Source organism: Taeniopygia guttata, chromosome 1A, assembly GCF_048771995.1.
Source record: "Taeniopygia guttata chromosome 1A, bTaeGut7.mat, whole genome shotgun sequence".
Taxonomy (NCBI): domain Eukaryota; kingdom Metazoa; phylum Chordata; class Aves; order Passeriformes; family Estrildidae; genus Taeniopygia; species Taeniopygia guttata.
The window spans coordinates 64,172,743-64,191,118 of record NC_133025.1 but is presented as its reverse complement, the minus strand read 5'-3'; the positions used below and the strand labels follow the sequence as shown (position 1 = coordinate 64,191,118).

Genomic DNA, 18,376 nt, shown 5'->3' with positions numbered 1-18,376 from the left:
ATGCAGACCAGAGGAAGGCTGACACATTTGGAGAGCTCAGGAATTCCTGTTTCCTTAGCCCACATGGAAGACAACCCAAAATCTGACAAGGGATAAGATCAGACATTGGCTGAGTTTTCCCAGTTGAGAATTCTACTCCCCAGTGTAAAAGGCTGCACTCAAACTGAAGACAGATCCCCTACTTTTCATTCACAGCCATTCAAATTCAGTCTCAGGCATACAACCACAAGTATCCTACAGAACACACTTCATCAAAAATATGATTATTAGCAAAAAATTTTATTGTACTTTTGCTTACAAAGCCTTAACTCCAACACAACAACCTGAACAGCTTTGCTTTCTAAAGACCATTTCCATTCAATTTCTTAAAAGTCTTTAAAGCAACAATTTTAATCTGTAAAACCCCTCACCCTCCCACCCTCAGATGAAAACCAAGACTGGCACTCCCTCAGGTTGGTGTCTGTACTCAGTGTGTGGTCTCTTCCATAATTCTGAACTCCTGAGGAACCCTCATATAAATAAAAGGTGTTCAGCAACCAAAATTATGTTATCATCTCATTGTAAATTACTTGACTTTTTTTTTTTTTTTTAAGACAGTCATCACTGATTTTGAAATAGTATCCAATACTTCTGGGCAAGGACTTTAAGGTGACTAACAGTTTTGATTACTTGATTTACTCCATGGCAGCAAAGGTCTTTATCCTGAAGCACGACTGGAAAACGCTTCAGGACAGCTCCAATTTGCACACATCTGGTTTAACGTGATATGCAGGTTTCATACTTCATAGCAAAAATAGGACTAGAAAAATGTAAAAACCAATCAAACCACAGCTATACAATTGTACTGAAACAGTACCAAGAGCAACTCCAGCATTAAATATTTTTGCAATTTGGCCAAGTTTTGTCCCAAGAAACAGAACTAATCCTCACTGCCGGCCTGCTTTTCCATTTTCTGTTGTTTCCATTCTGAAAGGCAAGACAACAATTGGTAAGGTTTGTTACTGGAAGAACAACCAACAGTTTAAAAAAAAAAATCAGATTTAAATGCTTTCATAGACGTTTTTTACTTCACTAACTGTCCTATCTCTTCCTACCCCAACATACACAAACTTATGTCCTCTTAATACTTCTTTAAGCAGCAATCAGTACATAAATGAAAAGTTTCTGCAGAGATACATTTCAGCTGTGAAAAACCATCCACTATCAATCTCAAGAAAATACAAAATATTCGTGTGACATAAGAATATTCATGTGACTTGAGAATCCATTTTGAAAACATAAGCTTTGGCCATTTTTTCCAAGGACTTAACTTTTACCCCTCTTACACTGATCATTGTCTACCATCATCTGATTTCCTTCAGGGGAGGTTGGTTTGGTTTTCCAGTATTTTTTGTAGAACGTGGACTACTGTAAACTTCATTACTGCACAGCCTAAGATTCAACCACTTTATTCCAACAATATTTCTGTATCAGCCATTCTTTTGGAAGCTAAAGCAAGCAGAAAATCTCAGCTAGTGTTTAACCCCCTGAAGTCTAATGAGAGTTTTGCTGCAGGGGCAACCCCTGAGGCCCAGGGAAGCCCAGCTCTCAGCAGTCAGTCTCGCTCAGCACAGGTGCAAACAGAAAATCAAACACTGCTGTGGTTCCACATCAATGCTGAGAAGCAAAGGAATGTACGTAGATATTTTAATCATCAAAGGAGTGTCTAATGCTGTAAACTCCACACTGACTGCTACCAAGATATGGGTAGGGATGCATTGCCTGATACAAACCCATTTTCTTCTTTCAGATGTTGATACAGCTCAGCTTTATTGTTGACAGAGTTCAATCGACCAATAAATTCCTGATGTTTCCTAGAGTTGGCAGTATTAATTCTGTTGCTCCATAAAGACAGCAAGGACATTGGCCCTAAATTTTTAAGTAAGAAGAGTCTAAGTGATGAAAACTTTAAATTAACAGTACATCATTATAACATCTTAAAGGAATTACAGATTATGGCAATACAACATGTTAAAACAACTAATATTAAACAAACTTACAGTAGGAGCTAAATAAATAGAAAATATGCAAAGTGATGATGGCAGAGGAGTTGCTGCACATGAGATAAACTCTGCTTCAAGAGCAGAATCTCAGCATCAGCTCAGTCACTGTGATAGAAAATAATTCAAACCAAGGAAGAGACGTCAGTGAGACCTGTCCATTCTGACAACTGCACTACTTAGGCAAGTTGATTATTTATTAGCAGGAGACAGTGATTTCTGACACCTGCCCTCAAACAGCATTTCTGCCATACAGCAGGTCAAACAGCACCAGCAGGAACTCGGCCAATCCCCTATCAAAGCAAGAGTCAATCAGCAGACCCACAGTGTCTTGGTTTCTCCCTTTTTTCACAGACGTGGTGAGGTTAACATGTTTTCCAAGAATTTCTCAACATTTAGCATGTAATTTAACACAATCTTCACTGACTTAGCTTTAACTCCAAAATGATTCACCTCATTACTTTAGAAAACACAAGACTGATGCAACAACATCTACCTTTCAAAGAAATAACCTGTTGCAATTGTTCTGGTTTACCTTTTGCCTTTTCAACTGTGGGCATTTCATCCATAGTAATGAGAGGCTTTTTGTTGGGGGGCTCAGGAGAATCAGGGGAGTCTTTGATAACTTCAGCTTCTGCCAGTTCTTCTTTCTCCCGATCCAAAAGACCTTTTAACCTTTTTCAGAGGGAAGGAAAAGGGTGAGGAAAAATATGCTTGAGCAAAACATAATTCTTGATAGCTTTCTGTACTCCTCAAAATAATACAGGATCCATACCATAAGAAAATTTCTTTTGACCCCTTGGGAATTCTAACTAAATAATCCTCTGCATAAAGCATTACATATAGGAAAGGTTCTTAATATACAGTTTCACTTTAGTTGTTGAGACAATTGATGTCTGAATTTTGAAGGAAAGACTAAATTAAAATAAATACATAGAGAAATATGATACAATTTCCTATTATCTTTTCTAGGTGAATTCAGGGCCATTCACACCAAATCCCTTTTATCTCAGTCCCCATTTCTGTTCCACATGTGAAAGCAAAGTTGTAGGAATGATAATTCACAAGAAGGCATGGAATGTCATCAGCATGGTGACAGCAGGGTAGATGAAAAGGCCCTCCCATCCTAAATGATTCCAGCATGCACAAAACACATGCAAATTAAGCTTATTAGCATGAGCTTTTTGGATATCTGTAGAAAGTAGTTTCAAAGAAGGAATACAGAACAGTCTGACAGGACCTTGCCACTTAGACAAGCTACAATAACAACATGAATTACAGACAGGAGGTAAATGGACATTAATCCTGATACTCAGCTGAAGAGAAGAGCCAAATCAAGCTCGGTTGTTGAAATAAACCTCAGCACTGCGTTATCTACAGCTTAAAAGAAAACAAATGCTTGTCCCACATTTTTAGCCATGCTTTAGATTTCCATAAGGCAGTTTAATATCTAATAGGTGGTGTGGGTATGACAGAATCCAACAGCAGGAACTCCTCAAGCTAGAACACCCAGCTAAATGGTTAACAGCTAAGAACAACAGTTATATTTCACTTTAGAAAACGTACCTCTCTGATTCCTGCCATGGCTTATCTGATTCATAGTCTTTGCCCAACTTCTCTGACTTGTCCTCTTTGTCTTCTCTCTTTCTGCCTCGTTTCTTGCGCTCCTCCTCCTCTGGGGGTTTGCTCCTGCACGCCATGAGACACTCGAGGACTCGCTGGTGTTTGTCAGAGTTGTTGATGTGTGCTCGGACCAGGGTCTCCAGCTCGTTCCACATAATGCGGTACTGCTCATCCCTAAGGGCCAAAAAAACACACCCCATCAAGGATCACCACTGAACTACTGACTGAATCAGTGCACACCTTAAGAAACAAAACAGAACCCCCAAGCCACACATAACTCCAAAGAGATTATCTGTCCTCCTGTACTGGAGGTTTCTCCACCTGGGGTTACTCCATGCTTGAAACCACATTAACATTTCCCAGTTAATGCCCAGAGTAAAGTTTAAATTTAAATGGATTATGTCCATCGAAATCATAATGTCCCACAAGATCTCATTGCAAAAATGCACTTGTGAAACCTCTCATGTGCTTGCTAACAATGCAATGTCAGAGGGTCACTCATGTACTGACAGGCAAATTAATTATTATATTATTTGGGTTTAAAACAATAAGAAAGAATTGCACCCCACTACTGTCAATAACTCCCAGTCATGTAGGCAAATCAGGAGCTGAACTTCTTTTCAATCAATTCTTAGAAATACAAGGAACACATCCCAGTGATTGAGGAATCGGCATATTCCATGCTTATTTCAAAGAAGTATCCCATATTTTAAGTAACTGTTCCATAAGGTTTCTAATATATCCCAATTTTAATGCACCACTGATTTGTAATATACTTAGGTTTTCCTTTTGATTAATTTGAAACACTTTATCTGTTTGTAGCAAATATAAATTTGTATAAGTTTTTTACCTTTGCTGATAACTATCTTTGATTTAATATTTTTTTAACATATTTAAATTCTTAGATAATAAAACTGTAGAGGTTTTTTCCCTAACATAAAGCAGTATCAGTACTGTTATAGCCTCTAAATGATACAGATGAGGCACTGATAGCATTTGGGATGTGCAATACAGTGTTTAATTCACTATGTATTACTTTTAGCTAGAGTTTAAAAATTTGGTATGAAAACATTGTTAACAGAGTATTTCTGAAAATAGTCAAGAATCAACAAAGAGATATGCATGTAACCTTTTTGGACCCTTTCCTCTGGTACCAACTGTTGAAATTGGCAGTGGATCATTCTTCCTCTCCATGTCTACCAAATTGTATATTGTTTTTTGACAATTCAGTACATCCTCATCAGTCATTGTTTCCTTTACAATCACACTGGCTAATGGCACTACCTGCAAGACAAAACAGAAATTAACAACAAGAAAATGTGTGTGTGTGTGTCACAGGACAGCAACAGGAAGAAAAAAAATTAAAGGCAATGAAACAACACACAACCTTATCCTCAGTTTAGCACTAGCTCAAAGTATAAGCAGATGCTTTCTTTATCCAGAGTACTGGAGCTGTCAGGTTCAAATCACTTTATTTAAATAGCATTCCAATAATCTACTGAATTAAATACCCAGTTAGTTCAGGAAAAATAAAGCTGAAAATAAACTGATTGTACAGCAAGGGATTTATCATCTCATAGAGTTGATATTTAATCAAGTGACAAGGGGAAACAACCTAGGAACAGAATGTACAGAGCCCAGGTTACTTACAGCTTGCATATTGAAGATGGTGGTCTGAGAAATAATCATAGGCCAGTAACGAGTATGTTTCTCTAACTGATCTTTTGCACGTTCCAATGGAATTTCAAGACTTCCATCCATCTTATATCTGGGCTCTAGAAAAGGAGTTAATCGGTTTTCCCTCATAAATTCACCAAAATCCTAATGATAACCAAACAAGATACAATTAGGCATTTCTCTAACAAAGTAACTTTCAGTGAAGGGGCTAAACAGCTTAGCCTTGCTTATTACTTTGTACCATCCCACTGCCACATCTGACCCTACCAACCACAGCCCTGTCTCTAGCTCTCAGGCACTAACCAGGGGGAACACAAAACAGGGGCACAGAAATATGGGGTAAAAATCAATGTATGCATTTTGACAAGGAGGACTTCCAGATCTGCAAGGTGTTTAATGTATGGGAAGTGTTATATGTTTCCAGAAGGAACTTCTGCTTATTTACAAAAGATATCAAGGATGTGTTGAAAAAAATAAAGCATAAATAAAAGGCATGTCAGCTGATTGTCTGATATCAGGGTTCAAAGCTGTCAACTTCATCTTTTTATTCATTGTACAAACCACTCCTGTGCAATCTATCCTTTGACAATAAGCACAATATAGTCCTATGTGTATCCAACCCACAGAAGAAACTCGCCAAGAAAAATGTTTTTCTAGAACCAGAACAAGCTTTAAACACTGCTAGGGCATTAAGGATGCATTCCTTGACACACAAAGTATTTCATGAAGCAGGTATAACATTCAAATGTAGTATTTTCTACCAAATATCTATCAAGGTATTTATTACAAAGGAAGTTTGACCACGCAATCCACTCCAACATTTCCTTCCCACATCTACTGCCCTGGATCTGTTGTCATGTGAGAGAAGCAGCAGTGTAGGACAGAAAGACCCTTACTGTGATCCTGTAGTCAGTGACCCTCCCACCGCAGCCTTCGCTAATTGAGGGGGGATCTTCCAGAATTGAGCGGGAGCTGCTCAACACGTGCAAGAAAATCTCTCCCCCGTGGCTGCTGAGCATGTGGCTGATGACTTTTGAGCCAGACTTGCGTGGCTGTTCCAACAACACCGAGCGACCTGGTGGAAGGGAGATCATTTTCATTCATTCATTATTCGTTCATTCCCGTGTGCTGCAATTTTAAATTTTGAGCTGCATAAATACACGTTTGTGCACAGCCAAGAAGAATCTGAACCCACCAAGGTGGTGTTTGCACACAGCTGAAAAAGGAACTGCCATCTCCTCATCTCTTGACACAGAACAGGATATGTGCTTCTTAAAATTTTACAAAGTAACACCAGAAGGCCTCTCCTAGACCAACCAATCTTTTTTCCTTCGGAAAAAATATATATTCTTAAGGCATTCAAACGGCCCAGCTGCAGAAACACTCATTAAAAGCAACTATCAATAAGTAACAAGATTACCTCCTGAGTATTACAAGCATCAGTTGATACCACTTGGTAATGGTTAAAATGGATACTGTTCTTCAGACAGAGAAATAAAACTCCCTTGGTCTTATTTTCAGTAAAATACACCAATCATTAAAGGGTGCATTCTCCAAGTAAGTTTCTTAATAGCAGGAGGCAAAAATCAGAAGACTGAGCTGATCTGAAATATGCTATTAATTTTGGTTCTTACCATTTTTATTAATCAAAGGTCATTTTCACTACACAATCTCTAGAGAAAAATACAGGAAGATATAGTGCTTAATAAAACCTCTGCATGTTTAGACAATGACTTGACTGAAGGAAACATTCCATTAAAAGGATGTTTGTAATGCCATTTTGTTTGCAAACATACAAACCTCCATTTCAATACTTGTTCCTTCTTTACTTCTTTCCTCCCGTCTTTAAGTTTCAAAACACATTTGCCTCTGAGGACATTTAACAACTTTCTTCTCTTATTTAGAGGACATTTTAAAATAAACATAGTATTTTTACAGTATATATACATTACTGCTATACAAATCAAAATGTGCTACATGCTCCATTTATAAAATTAAAAATTAAAATATTGAATAATTAGCCAAGGACACAAATTTACCATTAAGGAGAAAGTTTGTAAGGCATGAAGAAGGTCTGCTATTTACATCTACTGGTGAAATTCTGTATGCTCCAGTGCAATAGTGCAGTTCTGAAAAATAAAGGAGTAGAAAAGTGGAGTGTAATTCCAGAGACAGAAAAAAAAATCCACAAAATCAAAGAATGGAAGAGGCGGAGGCTAATCCACAATGACCAGAACTAAGAAGTTTAGAAGCCTCTCAATCTGAAAGTCCTTTTACCACCTCCTAACTGAGAGGATTCCCAAGAATCCACAGCTCTGAGAATCTCATGGATTCCCAAGCTTTGTTTCCAGCAGAAACCTCAGTTCTTTATCTCCTGAATTACTTCACTGACCAGTCAGTCTGCTCTTATTTCTCTTATCTTTATTTTTGGCCTGCTGGCTCAACGAGTCATAATAAATTGCTAATAATTAATAGGGCGCATGAGCTGCATGGCCACACAATTCCTACGTTATCTCAGCTCTGCCCTGTCTTTCTCTCCTGTCACATTTGTACAAGACCATTTGTTCCAGACCAACCAGGTCTGGAAGATTCCATATCACCTACCCACACTGTTGGTTCGAGGAGTGCACCATTTCAGCGTCACAGTTTCTTTAAATGTCCCTTCCCTGCTGTTGCCACCCACGTGGTTATCACCTGCAGAGAAAGGCAGAAAGAGCGGGCATCAACCAGAGCTTCTTTATTACAGCAAAACAACTCTAAACTTTCAAGGTACAAAATGTAACATGAACATACACACAATGTAATCCAAATTTAAAACTTAGATACCTAACTTTTTGATTTGACAGTTAGAAAGTTCCACATATGTTTAGTTCTATCTGTTAACAGGCAATTTTTTCCTGCTAAAAGGCTCAGGACTTCAAGAAAATATATTTTTTTTCAGAATTTTCCACATAGAAATCAGAACTCTCAAATGTCAGAGCTGGCTGTTGCTTGTACATATTATATTCCCAAAGTCAATTAAACCAATGTAAAGTACATTTGACAAGTTTAGTTTTTTGAGGAAAGAAGTATTTGGTCTCATCATCCTGTCTCTTTGCTATGTCAGATTCAGCCTGAATTCTCTCAATGTGTTCTACTGACCACAGATGCTTTATTATTAAAATATTATTAAAAATATTATTAAAATATTAACATACAAGAAACACTTTATCATTGAAATTAACTGCAACAATTTTAGAAATTATCTCTCAGAATATCTAAAGGCCAAACTTATTTAACCTGAAAACTCCTTGGCAACATTTCAGAGAAGTAAGACCACTGTAACTGAATTCCTGCTTTGTCAGCATCAGAGCTATTACAGCTGAAATCCATATTTAGAAACAAATGAAAGAATCCAAAATTCACAGGACCTAAGAAGACACTTTTTCCTCTCAAAGTCGTGATGGGAAAAATGCAAAGAGGAAATGTAGTCATAGTCTGCTTTTGTGTTTTCCTAGGAGACCTAATCCCTTGAGCCAGCAGGTTTTATGAAACTGCTTCCAAGTCCTGGCAATAAAGCTTTAAGATTTCAACATCATAACACCAGTTCAGGTGAGGCTGAGGTCATTACTGTGACACCCTATGCTCTTCATCAATCTTTTGTCATCCACTCCCCTAAAATTTGGAGCACAGCACTTACAGATGACAAAGGAGTTACCTCCTCTTCTTCAAAGTAATGGGAAAAAAAGCACAAACTCCCCAAAACAGCTACTTATGGATCATATGACATTTAATTCTACCAATACAGAAGTTGTAAGCTGATTTTTAACAGTTTTACATCAGAAAGTTTCTGATGTAAATAGTTCTGAAAAAGGCTAAGTGTTGTGCTTTTTTAAGTTCAGTTGAGCTATTAAAAAATCAACTCAGAAGAATAGTAGGTAGCAATTCCAAATTTACAAAAAAAAAAAAAAAAATAGTAGGTATTTCAAATACAACAAAAAAGTTCACCAGCCAAACAAGTCTTGCTTTTTCCAAAGCAATTATCATCATAAACAGGCCTGTAGGATGTAAGTGATGCCAATTATTATTACTTAACAAAATTCAATTGTGCAAGGCAAAATTTTGCACAAATATCCACAAGAGGGACTTCATTTTGTAAAATCTCCCCGCATATCTGGTCTCTCACCTACTTTTCATGTCAGTAAGAAACTGACATGCCCCATAAATCTCAGCAATATCCTGAACATAAGTGAATTTGGCCTTCTTTCTCAATGCTGTATTAAAATATGTCAATAATGAGTAAAACTCCAATGCCCACATTACAAATGAAGTTTCCTGGATTGCAAGAAATAACTGAAATACTTGCTACTTAAACCTGAAATTTACGTGGATTTGAAGCTCCCAATCTTTCTTTGTGAATACTCCCAAAGAGGCTGATCAAAAGCCACCTTCAGAGGGCCATTTCTACTTACCACTCTTTAAAAAATCCACGTGTGCCTCTTTGTGATGCAGCAGTTCCACATCATAGTTGGCTGATGTGTTAGCATGTTGTTCTTCCTTCAAAAGACAAAGGCAGACATAAATAGAATGACTTTAGCTAGAGGCCACCGTTCTCATAAATGAATGATTCTGTATTTGTCTTTCAGTCCAGAAGAAAACAAAAAGTCTCCAAGTGCCTCAAACAACAACAGGATTGCAATGCTGAGGAGAGTTTGCTCTCTGAGCAGTTTAAAGATGCAGCCAACTGCTTTCCCTCTTTTTTTTTTTCTTAAACCCTATTCTTCTTTATACAAGCCTCATGTCAGGGTGCAGAGCATCACATACAGGTAAAAACTAGGCTTGACTACTTAACTAAATGAGTGAAGTTAAGGAAGCCTACAAAATGTTACATAATCACCAGCAGTTACAACTTACTGAGCATCAACAAAGGCTCACTCTGCAGGTAGAGTGACAATTACTTATCAAAACCAAAATTCCAGAATCCAAACCAAAACTCACACTTTAAACGTATTATTTCTTAAGCTTATGATAAGAAGTGCACTTGCAGCTCTAAGTTTTTTACTAAAAAATGCATTTTTGTAAAGAGGACACTGCATCTTCAAACAGCTGCAGAGGATCAGCAAAAACAGAACAGTAACTGCTAATTTACTCCAAGTTTAAAAAGAAAAACAACTAAAAAAAAGCAAAAACCACAGAGAGCCCAACATAGTCTATTACTATAAGGACAAAGGCAGAAGGAAGAGGCACACCAGCAGCACACAGGTCAGAGAGTTACAGACAAGGTATTTGCAAACTGAAGTCACATTTATGCCATGACCCAAGTCAAACTCTCACAAAAACTGTGAAAATTATTTTGATATCATGTTTTAACTTATAAAGTCCACACAATATGGCTAGTTTTCAAATATGCAATGACTGACGGTGTTACAACTTAATGAATTTTTTTAAATTATGAAGATTACCTGCCCATGGCTCTTTTTCTGTTTGAATATTGACACTTCTGTCTCAATTGTCTCTTGCTGTCTGATCAGAAAATTACTGTCTCCTTAACACCTGACATTCTAAACTGCACTAATTTCCCTCCAAGTAGCAAAAAATTTAAAAATATGGACATAACTTCTACCACAAGATGCTTAATTGTTTATCTTCCTTAACTAGGTATATCCTGTCCCCATTTCATGTTTATGGATTTTCAGAGTAGAAAACCCACTGGAAAACCCTTGGTAAAAAAGCAGCTTTTAGTTACAAACACCTTTATGTTGGGTGGGCATGATAATGAAACAGAGGAAAAAGAGACTCACTATGCCACTATAATGCACAAGGGTCAAGAATATCTAAACACAATTAGAAAAAGACAAAAGAATCACAGACAAATTAATCTGAGGTAAACAAGACTGTATTTATATAACGTAATACAAACAGAACTGAAATAACATTTGTATTGCTACATCAAAAATTGAGATTTGGCAATACAATATTTTGTTCTGTGATCCTTCTTTATTTTTTTCCCCTACTTCATTTTTACTAACCTGATCACAGACATTGAATGTGGGCTAATAAAAGAAAAAAAAATAAAACAGAAAATATGATATGGAGAGAAAAACAATGTAAAAATTCAATTAAAATAAACATCAAAAGTTTTCAAACAAATTTAGAAGTGATGCAGCTAGTTAACACAGAACTGGAGACAGTATTACCTTCATAGGGATGTTAGTTATTGTGGTAGAAGCCAGATCAAAGTGTTGCTGTACTAAAAGATTCAGTTTTGTAGCCAGGTGCCTCCCTGCACGGACACTGTGCACTTCACTGGTTAGAACAGGAGAGAGCTGAAATCAATTGATACATGGAATTCATAGTTTAGGTTGTGATATCATTCAACAGTACAGTCTGTTCAACTCTCAGAAAAGCATTTATACTCCTAAAACTACTCAAAAACCCACACCAGAGGAAACGATCAAGCAAGAAGCAAAAACTATTTTCCTTCTGAATTTCGAGCTTATGCCAAGTGCTATAGATGCAGTTCTTAAAAGCGGTAAAAATAAATTAGAAGTGTGCTAAAAAAATTGAATCACTAATTGTTAATAGGAAAAATTAGTATCACAACATGGGGAATAAATCTTAACACTAGTTCTGGCCTAGTTTTACATTCTTTTACCAGCTGAGTAACAGTAGCAAAGTAATTTCTACATGTCTACCTGTAAGTGCATCATACATACACAAGGCAAATAAACACAAGCTAGAAGGTGTATTTGATTTTTCCCTAGACAACAGGAACACTGGGTTGGGGCTTAAAAACAAAACGAAATAAATTTAAAAAACACTCAACAAAAACTACAACAACAATCCCCAAAAACCCCAAAACAAGAACCCCAAATAAAAACAACAACAAAAAAATCCCGAGATCCAAACCCAGTGCCTGCCTTAGAGAGGGAAGTAGTCAATTCGTTATCTTCCATTCACAATTTCTAGCACAACTACAGCAGAGATTTGTAAAAATTAATCACAGGAAGGTAACCCCACACAGTCCTTTTTATATATCAACTACCACACAGCACTACATGCTTTTCATGTTAAGTTATTTTTCTGGGGTCTTTTCTTACAGACAGCACATTAATGCAGAGCAGACTGCTGAACAGCAGAATGTATTACAGATTTTTTTAGCGTACTTGGTTTCAAACAACCACATGTGCTTCTGCTACTGAAGAGCTGAGAATAATTTCCACTATTTTCAGTCTGACATGGTTCCTAATCCTGGGATAATTTTTTTCATTTTAAGCTACTCACCTCTTTTTTAGGACGATCTGAAACAAGGCTGTCTTCACCAACTGGGTACGTGTGGATTAACACCAGTTCACATTTCTGAATCTGCATTAGACTTAAAAATAAAATAATTTTGCTTAGTCTGCCACGCTGTAGGCTATCTCCTTAAATTAAACTAATTCTGATATCTAGAACACAGAATCATAATGTATGTTAGCAACATGTTGTTTCTGAACATGTGCTGCAGAAACTAGGTTACAGATATGATTTTCAAAAGCACAGACTTCAAACAAAGTAAGTTATCAGAATAAAAATAAAAGCCTAACACTTCTTGCTCCTCAGATGTTATAGCGCTGTGCTTCTGTTTTGGACCCATCAATGGAGTCAAGTTCTTAACTGGTGCAATCTGTTCAGCTTTATTCAGCTGAATGTTGACACTACAGAGGATCTGTGTCTCTATGTGCAGGTATAAATGAGAGGATTCCAGGGAACATGAGAACAACTACCAAACACCACCGAGAGATGGGACATGTCATAGGATATATGCTGATATTCTAATGTGGCTGGAAGTTTGGAGTGACACAGACATTGCACCACATCTCTACCTACAGGAATGAGGCATCCCTGTCTTTACAATGGATTTAACACCTAATTCCTTAGGCAGGATCCTCTATACATCCATGAATCTGCAACTGCAGCAGGAAAAAATAGGAGATTGCTGCTTCTGCTATTGAAGCAACTGAGGAATCAGGAACAGGATCTCAACCTACAACAATTTTACAAGACAACACAGTGCTGTAGAAAAACACTTCAGAGTTTAATGAGACAAAACATACGGTGGACAAAGACTTATCAGAGGAGATGAACTCTGTATTTCAAGACTCCTTTATCTCAAGGGAAGTTCCAGGCAATACAGTAATTTAGAAACTAAAACTAGTTTCAAAGAAGTTAGCTGTTTTAGTCAAAGGAAGATAAACATGAAAGCAACACAGAATTATCAAGAAAAACTGCTCCAGATGAATTAGAGATTAAAAACAAAATGTGGAACAAGGCAGAGTTATGTATCTATGTTAATCTCTGTACCTCTGCTCTATTTTGGAGCAGATGTAGAAGGTAACAACCTAAAGAAATCCTGTCCTATGAAGGATGAAACCAGAAAGACAATGATCATACACCAGCTCTAAGCTAGCAATATAATGATTTACCACCTTCTACTTCACATTCATTCAAATAGTCCATCAGAGTTTTGTGACAGAAATACATCCATACTTCCTAGAGGATACAAGAAACTCTGTAAAAAGCATACTCACTGGTCAGAGTTAGCTGCAAGCTTGTTGTGCTCATGAATGGTCTCCTGAACACAATCCTCCAGCATCCGAACATGGCTGTCACTACAAAGAAATGGCAGATTTCTTTTAAGGCTGCACCATCAATCCTCCTGTTCAAAGCCCCTGAATATTCTTCTACTTAAAGCGGGAAATCTATTGGCTTTTTATGGTCAGAACCCCATGAAGAAAAACCTTTGTTAAAGTGAGAAGTGCTTAAGGATCCTCTAAGAAGGATCAGTGCAAAGAAGCTGCCGTCAGGCCGCGTGGGCCTGTGTGGAACGGGGGTGAAGGGGCACAGGGACCCCAGGCGCCCCACCTCTTGGCGTTGGTGATGCAGATGATCCTGCCCCTGTTGCCCACGCGCTCGGCGTTCTCCATCAGCGTGGTGCGGGCCTCGTGCTGGTACTCGGTGATCTTGCAGAGCGCCTCGACGGCGGCCACCAGCCCGTGCAGGATGCTGCAGCACTCGGGGTCTGCCCGCGGGTTCGGCGGCCCCACGGCCGCCAGCGCTGCCATCAGCTGGGCAAACAAACACAAACACAGAGCTGTTAGCCACGGGCCCCTGCCTTCCAAACCACCCCCACGAGTCAGCCCTGACACCTTCCACCTGCACATCAACAGCAAATGGAACAACTAACGAGCATTTGGCCCTGAATTATCCTTTGCAATTCAATTTATTCATCAGGATAAAACAGGCTCATTTATTACAGGAAAATACCTGACCGTAATAACAACTTCTATCCAACACCCAGAAGATATTCTAATCTTGCTAGTTGCCTCCTGCTTTTATTTCCTGAGAATTTGGAAATGCACTTCTTCCTCAAAGTAAATTTTTCAGAGAATGAGCCCTTTCAGGATTAAACAACATGGCCATAAAGAGAATATTAACAATTAACGTATTTAGCACAAGTTATTTGCCTCCCATGCAAATATTTTAAAAGAATTTAAACTCAAGAAGCAGCACCAAATTACCAGAAAAATATATAAGTAATTTCTTCATCATGTTTATTTTAAATATTTAAGTCTCTACCTAAACATACTGGATTATTTTTAAATTTTGTCTATAGAATAATCCAGGCTCCCAGGCAGCTATTTGAAATTCTGTTATACAACAATCTCAGACTAGATCCACCAATATTGTAATTAACCAGTTATTTCCTATCAAACACAATGTTTATTTCACAATGAAGTCTGAACTAAATAACAAAAGAACAGTTACAAATCATACCTCCTGCAAGTTCTGATCTTCTTGAGTCCAAGAATTCAACACATGAGCCCCAGAATCACTCACAATGAAATTCACCTACAAGGATCAAAAAAACACATTAAGGTAACAGCCATTATATTGTTACTTCCCAAAATTTAACAAACATGAATTGCACCCTTTTTTTTCTGGTAATCTGGAGATAATATGCAATGAGACAAGCCAAATTCAAACTAACAAACCCACAAAAATCACACACTCCTGCTATATTCAGTTTTCCCCTTAGTAACATGATTAACAACTTCCACTTATATTTGTACACCAGAAAAGCATTCTCTACACCAAGTAAGATTTTCAAAATATTAGTATTTTAAGAATTAGATTACATTTTCAGAAGGATAGCCACAAAATAAAGTAAATTCTAATGTGTTCTGATGTGTAAACTGCACATCATTCTCCAAAGTCTGTAACAGTGAATCATGGGGTAAATGTCTACCAAGATTTAACAAACATCACTAAAAAAATATGGTTTTCTAAACAAGGAGCTGTGTGTGCCAGGAAGCTCTCCTCCCACTTTTCCAAACTGTTAGCTCCAGGGCAATCCTACTCTTCTTAAAGCCCAGAATTCCTTCAATGCTGATACCAAAACTCTTAGAGAGAGCTTTCATGTGTGTTTAGCAACAAAATTCAACTTAAGACAATACCTCACTGAAGCTTTTGTAAAGTCAATTGTTTGGGAGAGCACAATAATAAAGCTCTAAGTTGCCCTGAAGCACCTCTCCATGTTTTGCACAAGCTTGTAAAATGACATTAAGACAATGAAAGAGTCTAAAATTAAATATGTAATGAGATTTATATACTACTAAAACCAATTACAAGACGATAAAGTATATAAACAAGAAATACAAATTTTAAGTGATAAATTACAACTTGATACTTTATTCTAAACAACACAAAGACATTAAAAGACTTAAACCACGAAAACATCCCTTATTGTACCAAGCATGATATGCAGCATGGCTGACAGAACCTACCAGTTTCTTGAAAGGGAAAATATCATACATTATTCTACAGTACTCCATGGACGACTCCACAGAGCAGGTCCACAGGGACTTGGAGATGGGTGCCAGAGGAATGATGCCCTGGGTGCGGTTCTTCACTAACATATCGAATTCCACGTGCTGCCTGCATGATTCTGCCATGTAGGGGCAGTGATCCACAACGAAAACAGTTTTGTGAGACTCAGAAAATATTCTCATTTTCTTCCTGAAAGAAACAGACATGGAAAGCAGAAAGAAATTGCACACGGTGAAAAAAAAAAAAACAAAAACAAAACACATTATAAGATGGCCGTGTAAATTACACATATATCCTAGAAATATGCAAGTTTTAGAGTCCATATTTAGTAGACTACATTTTTTATCAGAAGAAACTATTTTTTCTCAGGAGGAAAAATAGAGAAAAGTGGAATCATATTGCTGAAAAAGCAACAAAAATGCACAGTCCCACTTCTCTATTTAAAACCAACTTTAAGAAGAAGTAGATAAACTGCTTCCTATTTAAAGCTTATTTCCTAGAATAAGTAACATGCAAAAAAAATTATGAAACTTCAAAGACCTTTAAGTAGGACAACTGGAATTTTAAGCCGATTTTCAGTCTTCGCTTTGCTAAACACATCTTATTTTTAAATGAACGGCTGCATTTGTATTTCAACATCTCACTGACAAATATACCAAGTGTGAAATCATAAAAATCACGGAGCAGGTAGGGCTGGAAGGAACCTCCAGAGATCATCGGGTCCAACCCCCTGCCAAGGCAGGGTGACCTAGAGCAGGTGATGCCTTCACGTGGATTTGGAATGTCTCCAGAGGGGGACTCCACTCCCTCTCCAGGCAGCTGCTCCAGGGCTCTGTCACCTTTTATGTACAGAAGTTCTTCCTCATGTTGAGGTGGAACTTCCCGTGTTTTCGTTTATGGGCCACTGATCGTCCTCTCGCTGAGCGCTACCGAAAACGTCAATTTCTAGCGTAAAAACTTATTTTTCTATGTACTTCTGCTGAATTATAGAATACATACAACAACAACAACAAAAAACCAAACCAAACGAGGAGCGGGGCCGGCTGGGGCGCCGTGCTCGGCTGCGGCTGCCGGGGCTCCCCGCGGCCCCTTGGCTGAGCCCGAGCGCCCTCAGCCTGCCCTGGGCACGCCGCGGGGCCCGAGGGGAGCGCTCCTCACCTGGGCCGGCTCCTCCTGTGCTGCAGCAGCCCCGGTCCCGCTCCTCGCCGCGCCCGGCCGCGGCCGCGGCCCCGCTCCGAGGAGGAGGAGGGACGAGGCCCGCGGGGCGCCCTAGACGGGGCCAGGCGCGGGCGCCTCCGGCCGGGCGCCCTCCATGTCCCCGCGGCGCTCTGCTCCCCCTCCTCGGGCGGCTCGGCGGGGAGCGCGGGGCCCGGGTCCGGCCTGCGCGCCCGGCGCCCGCGGGGGTGGGAGAGGCGGCCGGAGCCCCCCCCGCTCCGCCCACCCCTGAGCCCGCGGGGGCCCCGCGCGGCCACGGGCGCCGCTGGCACCGCGGCTCCCCCGGGGGGAGCGCCCGGCCCCTGTCCGCACTTCCCCGGGCCACAGCGCCCGGCCGGGATCACTCGCCCGACATGCCGAGGCCGGCACGGCCCCGCCGCCCTTCCCGCTCCCGCTGCCCACGCCGGTCCCGCCCGGGGCGGACGCCCCGCCCGTCCCTGCGCCGCCCGCACGCTCGGGGGAGGAGCCCGAGGTCTCGCGAGAGCACGGGACGCCCTGTGGGCGGGCCCCGCCGCGGCCGCCGTGTTCTCGCGAGATCTCCGGGCGGGAGGAGGCCCGCAAAAGGCTTCCCGATCACCGAAAACTTCACACCGTTTATGCATTTTAACAAACATCAGCGCTCACGGGCTGCAAGTTACGTAATTTGTCTGTTAATTAGTACTCAAGCCCTTTTGTTGGGTGTGTTGGTGGCTTCTCACGCTCATTAGTGCGCAGCCGGGGTTCTCTCCATTTGAGTACGGGGTCTGCTTTTAGGAGGAGGTTGGTGGTTGCGATCACCGGCATTAGCTTTCTCCCAGTTACTGCTGACTTCACTCTTGATGGCTCTCAGCCACACAGCACCACTCATTTTGGGACTGTCTCTTTTAAAAGATGAGACAAGAATACGATCACAGAATCACACAATTCCCTGGCCTAGGAGGGACCCTATGAGCCCATCCGGGTCCATTCCCCCTGCCACGGACACCTTCAACTCT

At 39.8% G+C, this 18,376-nt stretch overlaps 1 protein-coding gene across 1 annotated transcript; it reads right to left on the bottom strand.

Moving 5' to 3' along the window:
* Positions 1-260: 260 nt before the first annotated feature.
* INTS13 (integrator complex subunit 13) lies at positions 261-17,851 on the bottom strand. Its single transcript, XM_030263486.4, has 17 exons — positions 17,346-17,851; positions 16,145-16,376; positions 15,135-15,209; positions 14,223-14,425; positions 13,889-13,969; positions 12,603-12,693; positions 11,516-11,644; positions 9,791-9,875; positions 7,944-8,033; positions 7,379-7,468; positions 6,236-6,414; positions 5,313-5,483; positions 4,792-4,946; positions 3,606-3,836; positions 2,575-2,714; positions 1,773-1,908; positions 261-966 (listed from the first exon to the last, which is right to left on the bottom strand). Exons 2-17 carry the CDS (start codon positions 16,367-16,369, stop codon positions 927-929), a joined length of 2,121 nt encoding a protein of 706 aa, XP_030119346.1. The 5' UTR covers positions 16,370-16,376; positions 17,346-17,851; the 3' UTR covers positions 261-926.
* Between the last annotated feature and the right edge of the window lie 525 nt (positions 17,852-18,376).

Excerpts from the sequence above, each read along its gene's own strand:
- INTS13 (XM_030263486.4), bottom strand. The coding sequence starts at position 16,369 with ATGAGAATATTTTCTGAGTCTCACAAAACTGTTTTCGTTGTGGATCAC. Across the intron at positions 6,415-7,378 it reads TACAAACTTTCTCCTTAATG|GTCGCTCGGTGTTGTTGGAA; the intron begins GTAAATTTGTGT and ends CCCTTCCACCAG. Across the intron at positions 2,715-3,605 it reads CCATGGCAGGAATCAGAGAG|GTTAAAAGGTCTTTTGGATC; the intron begins GTACGTTTTCTA and ends CCTCTGAAAAAG.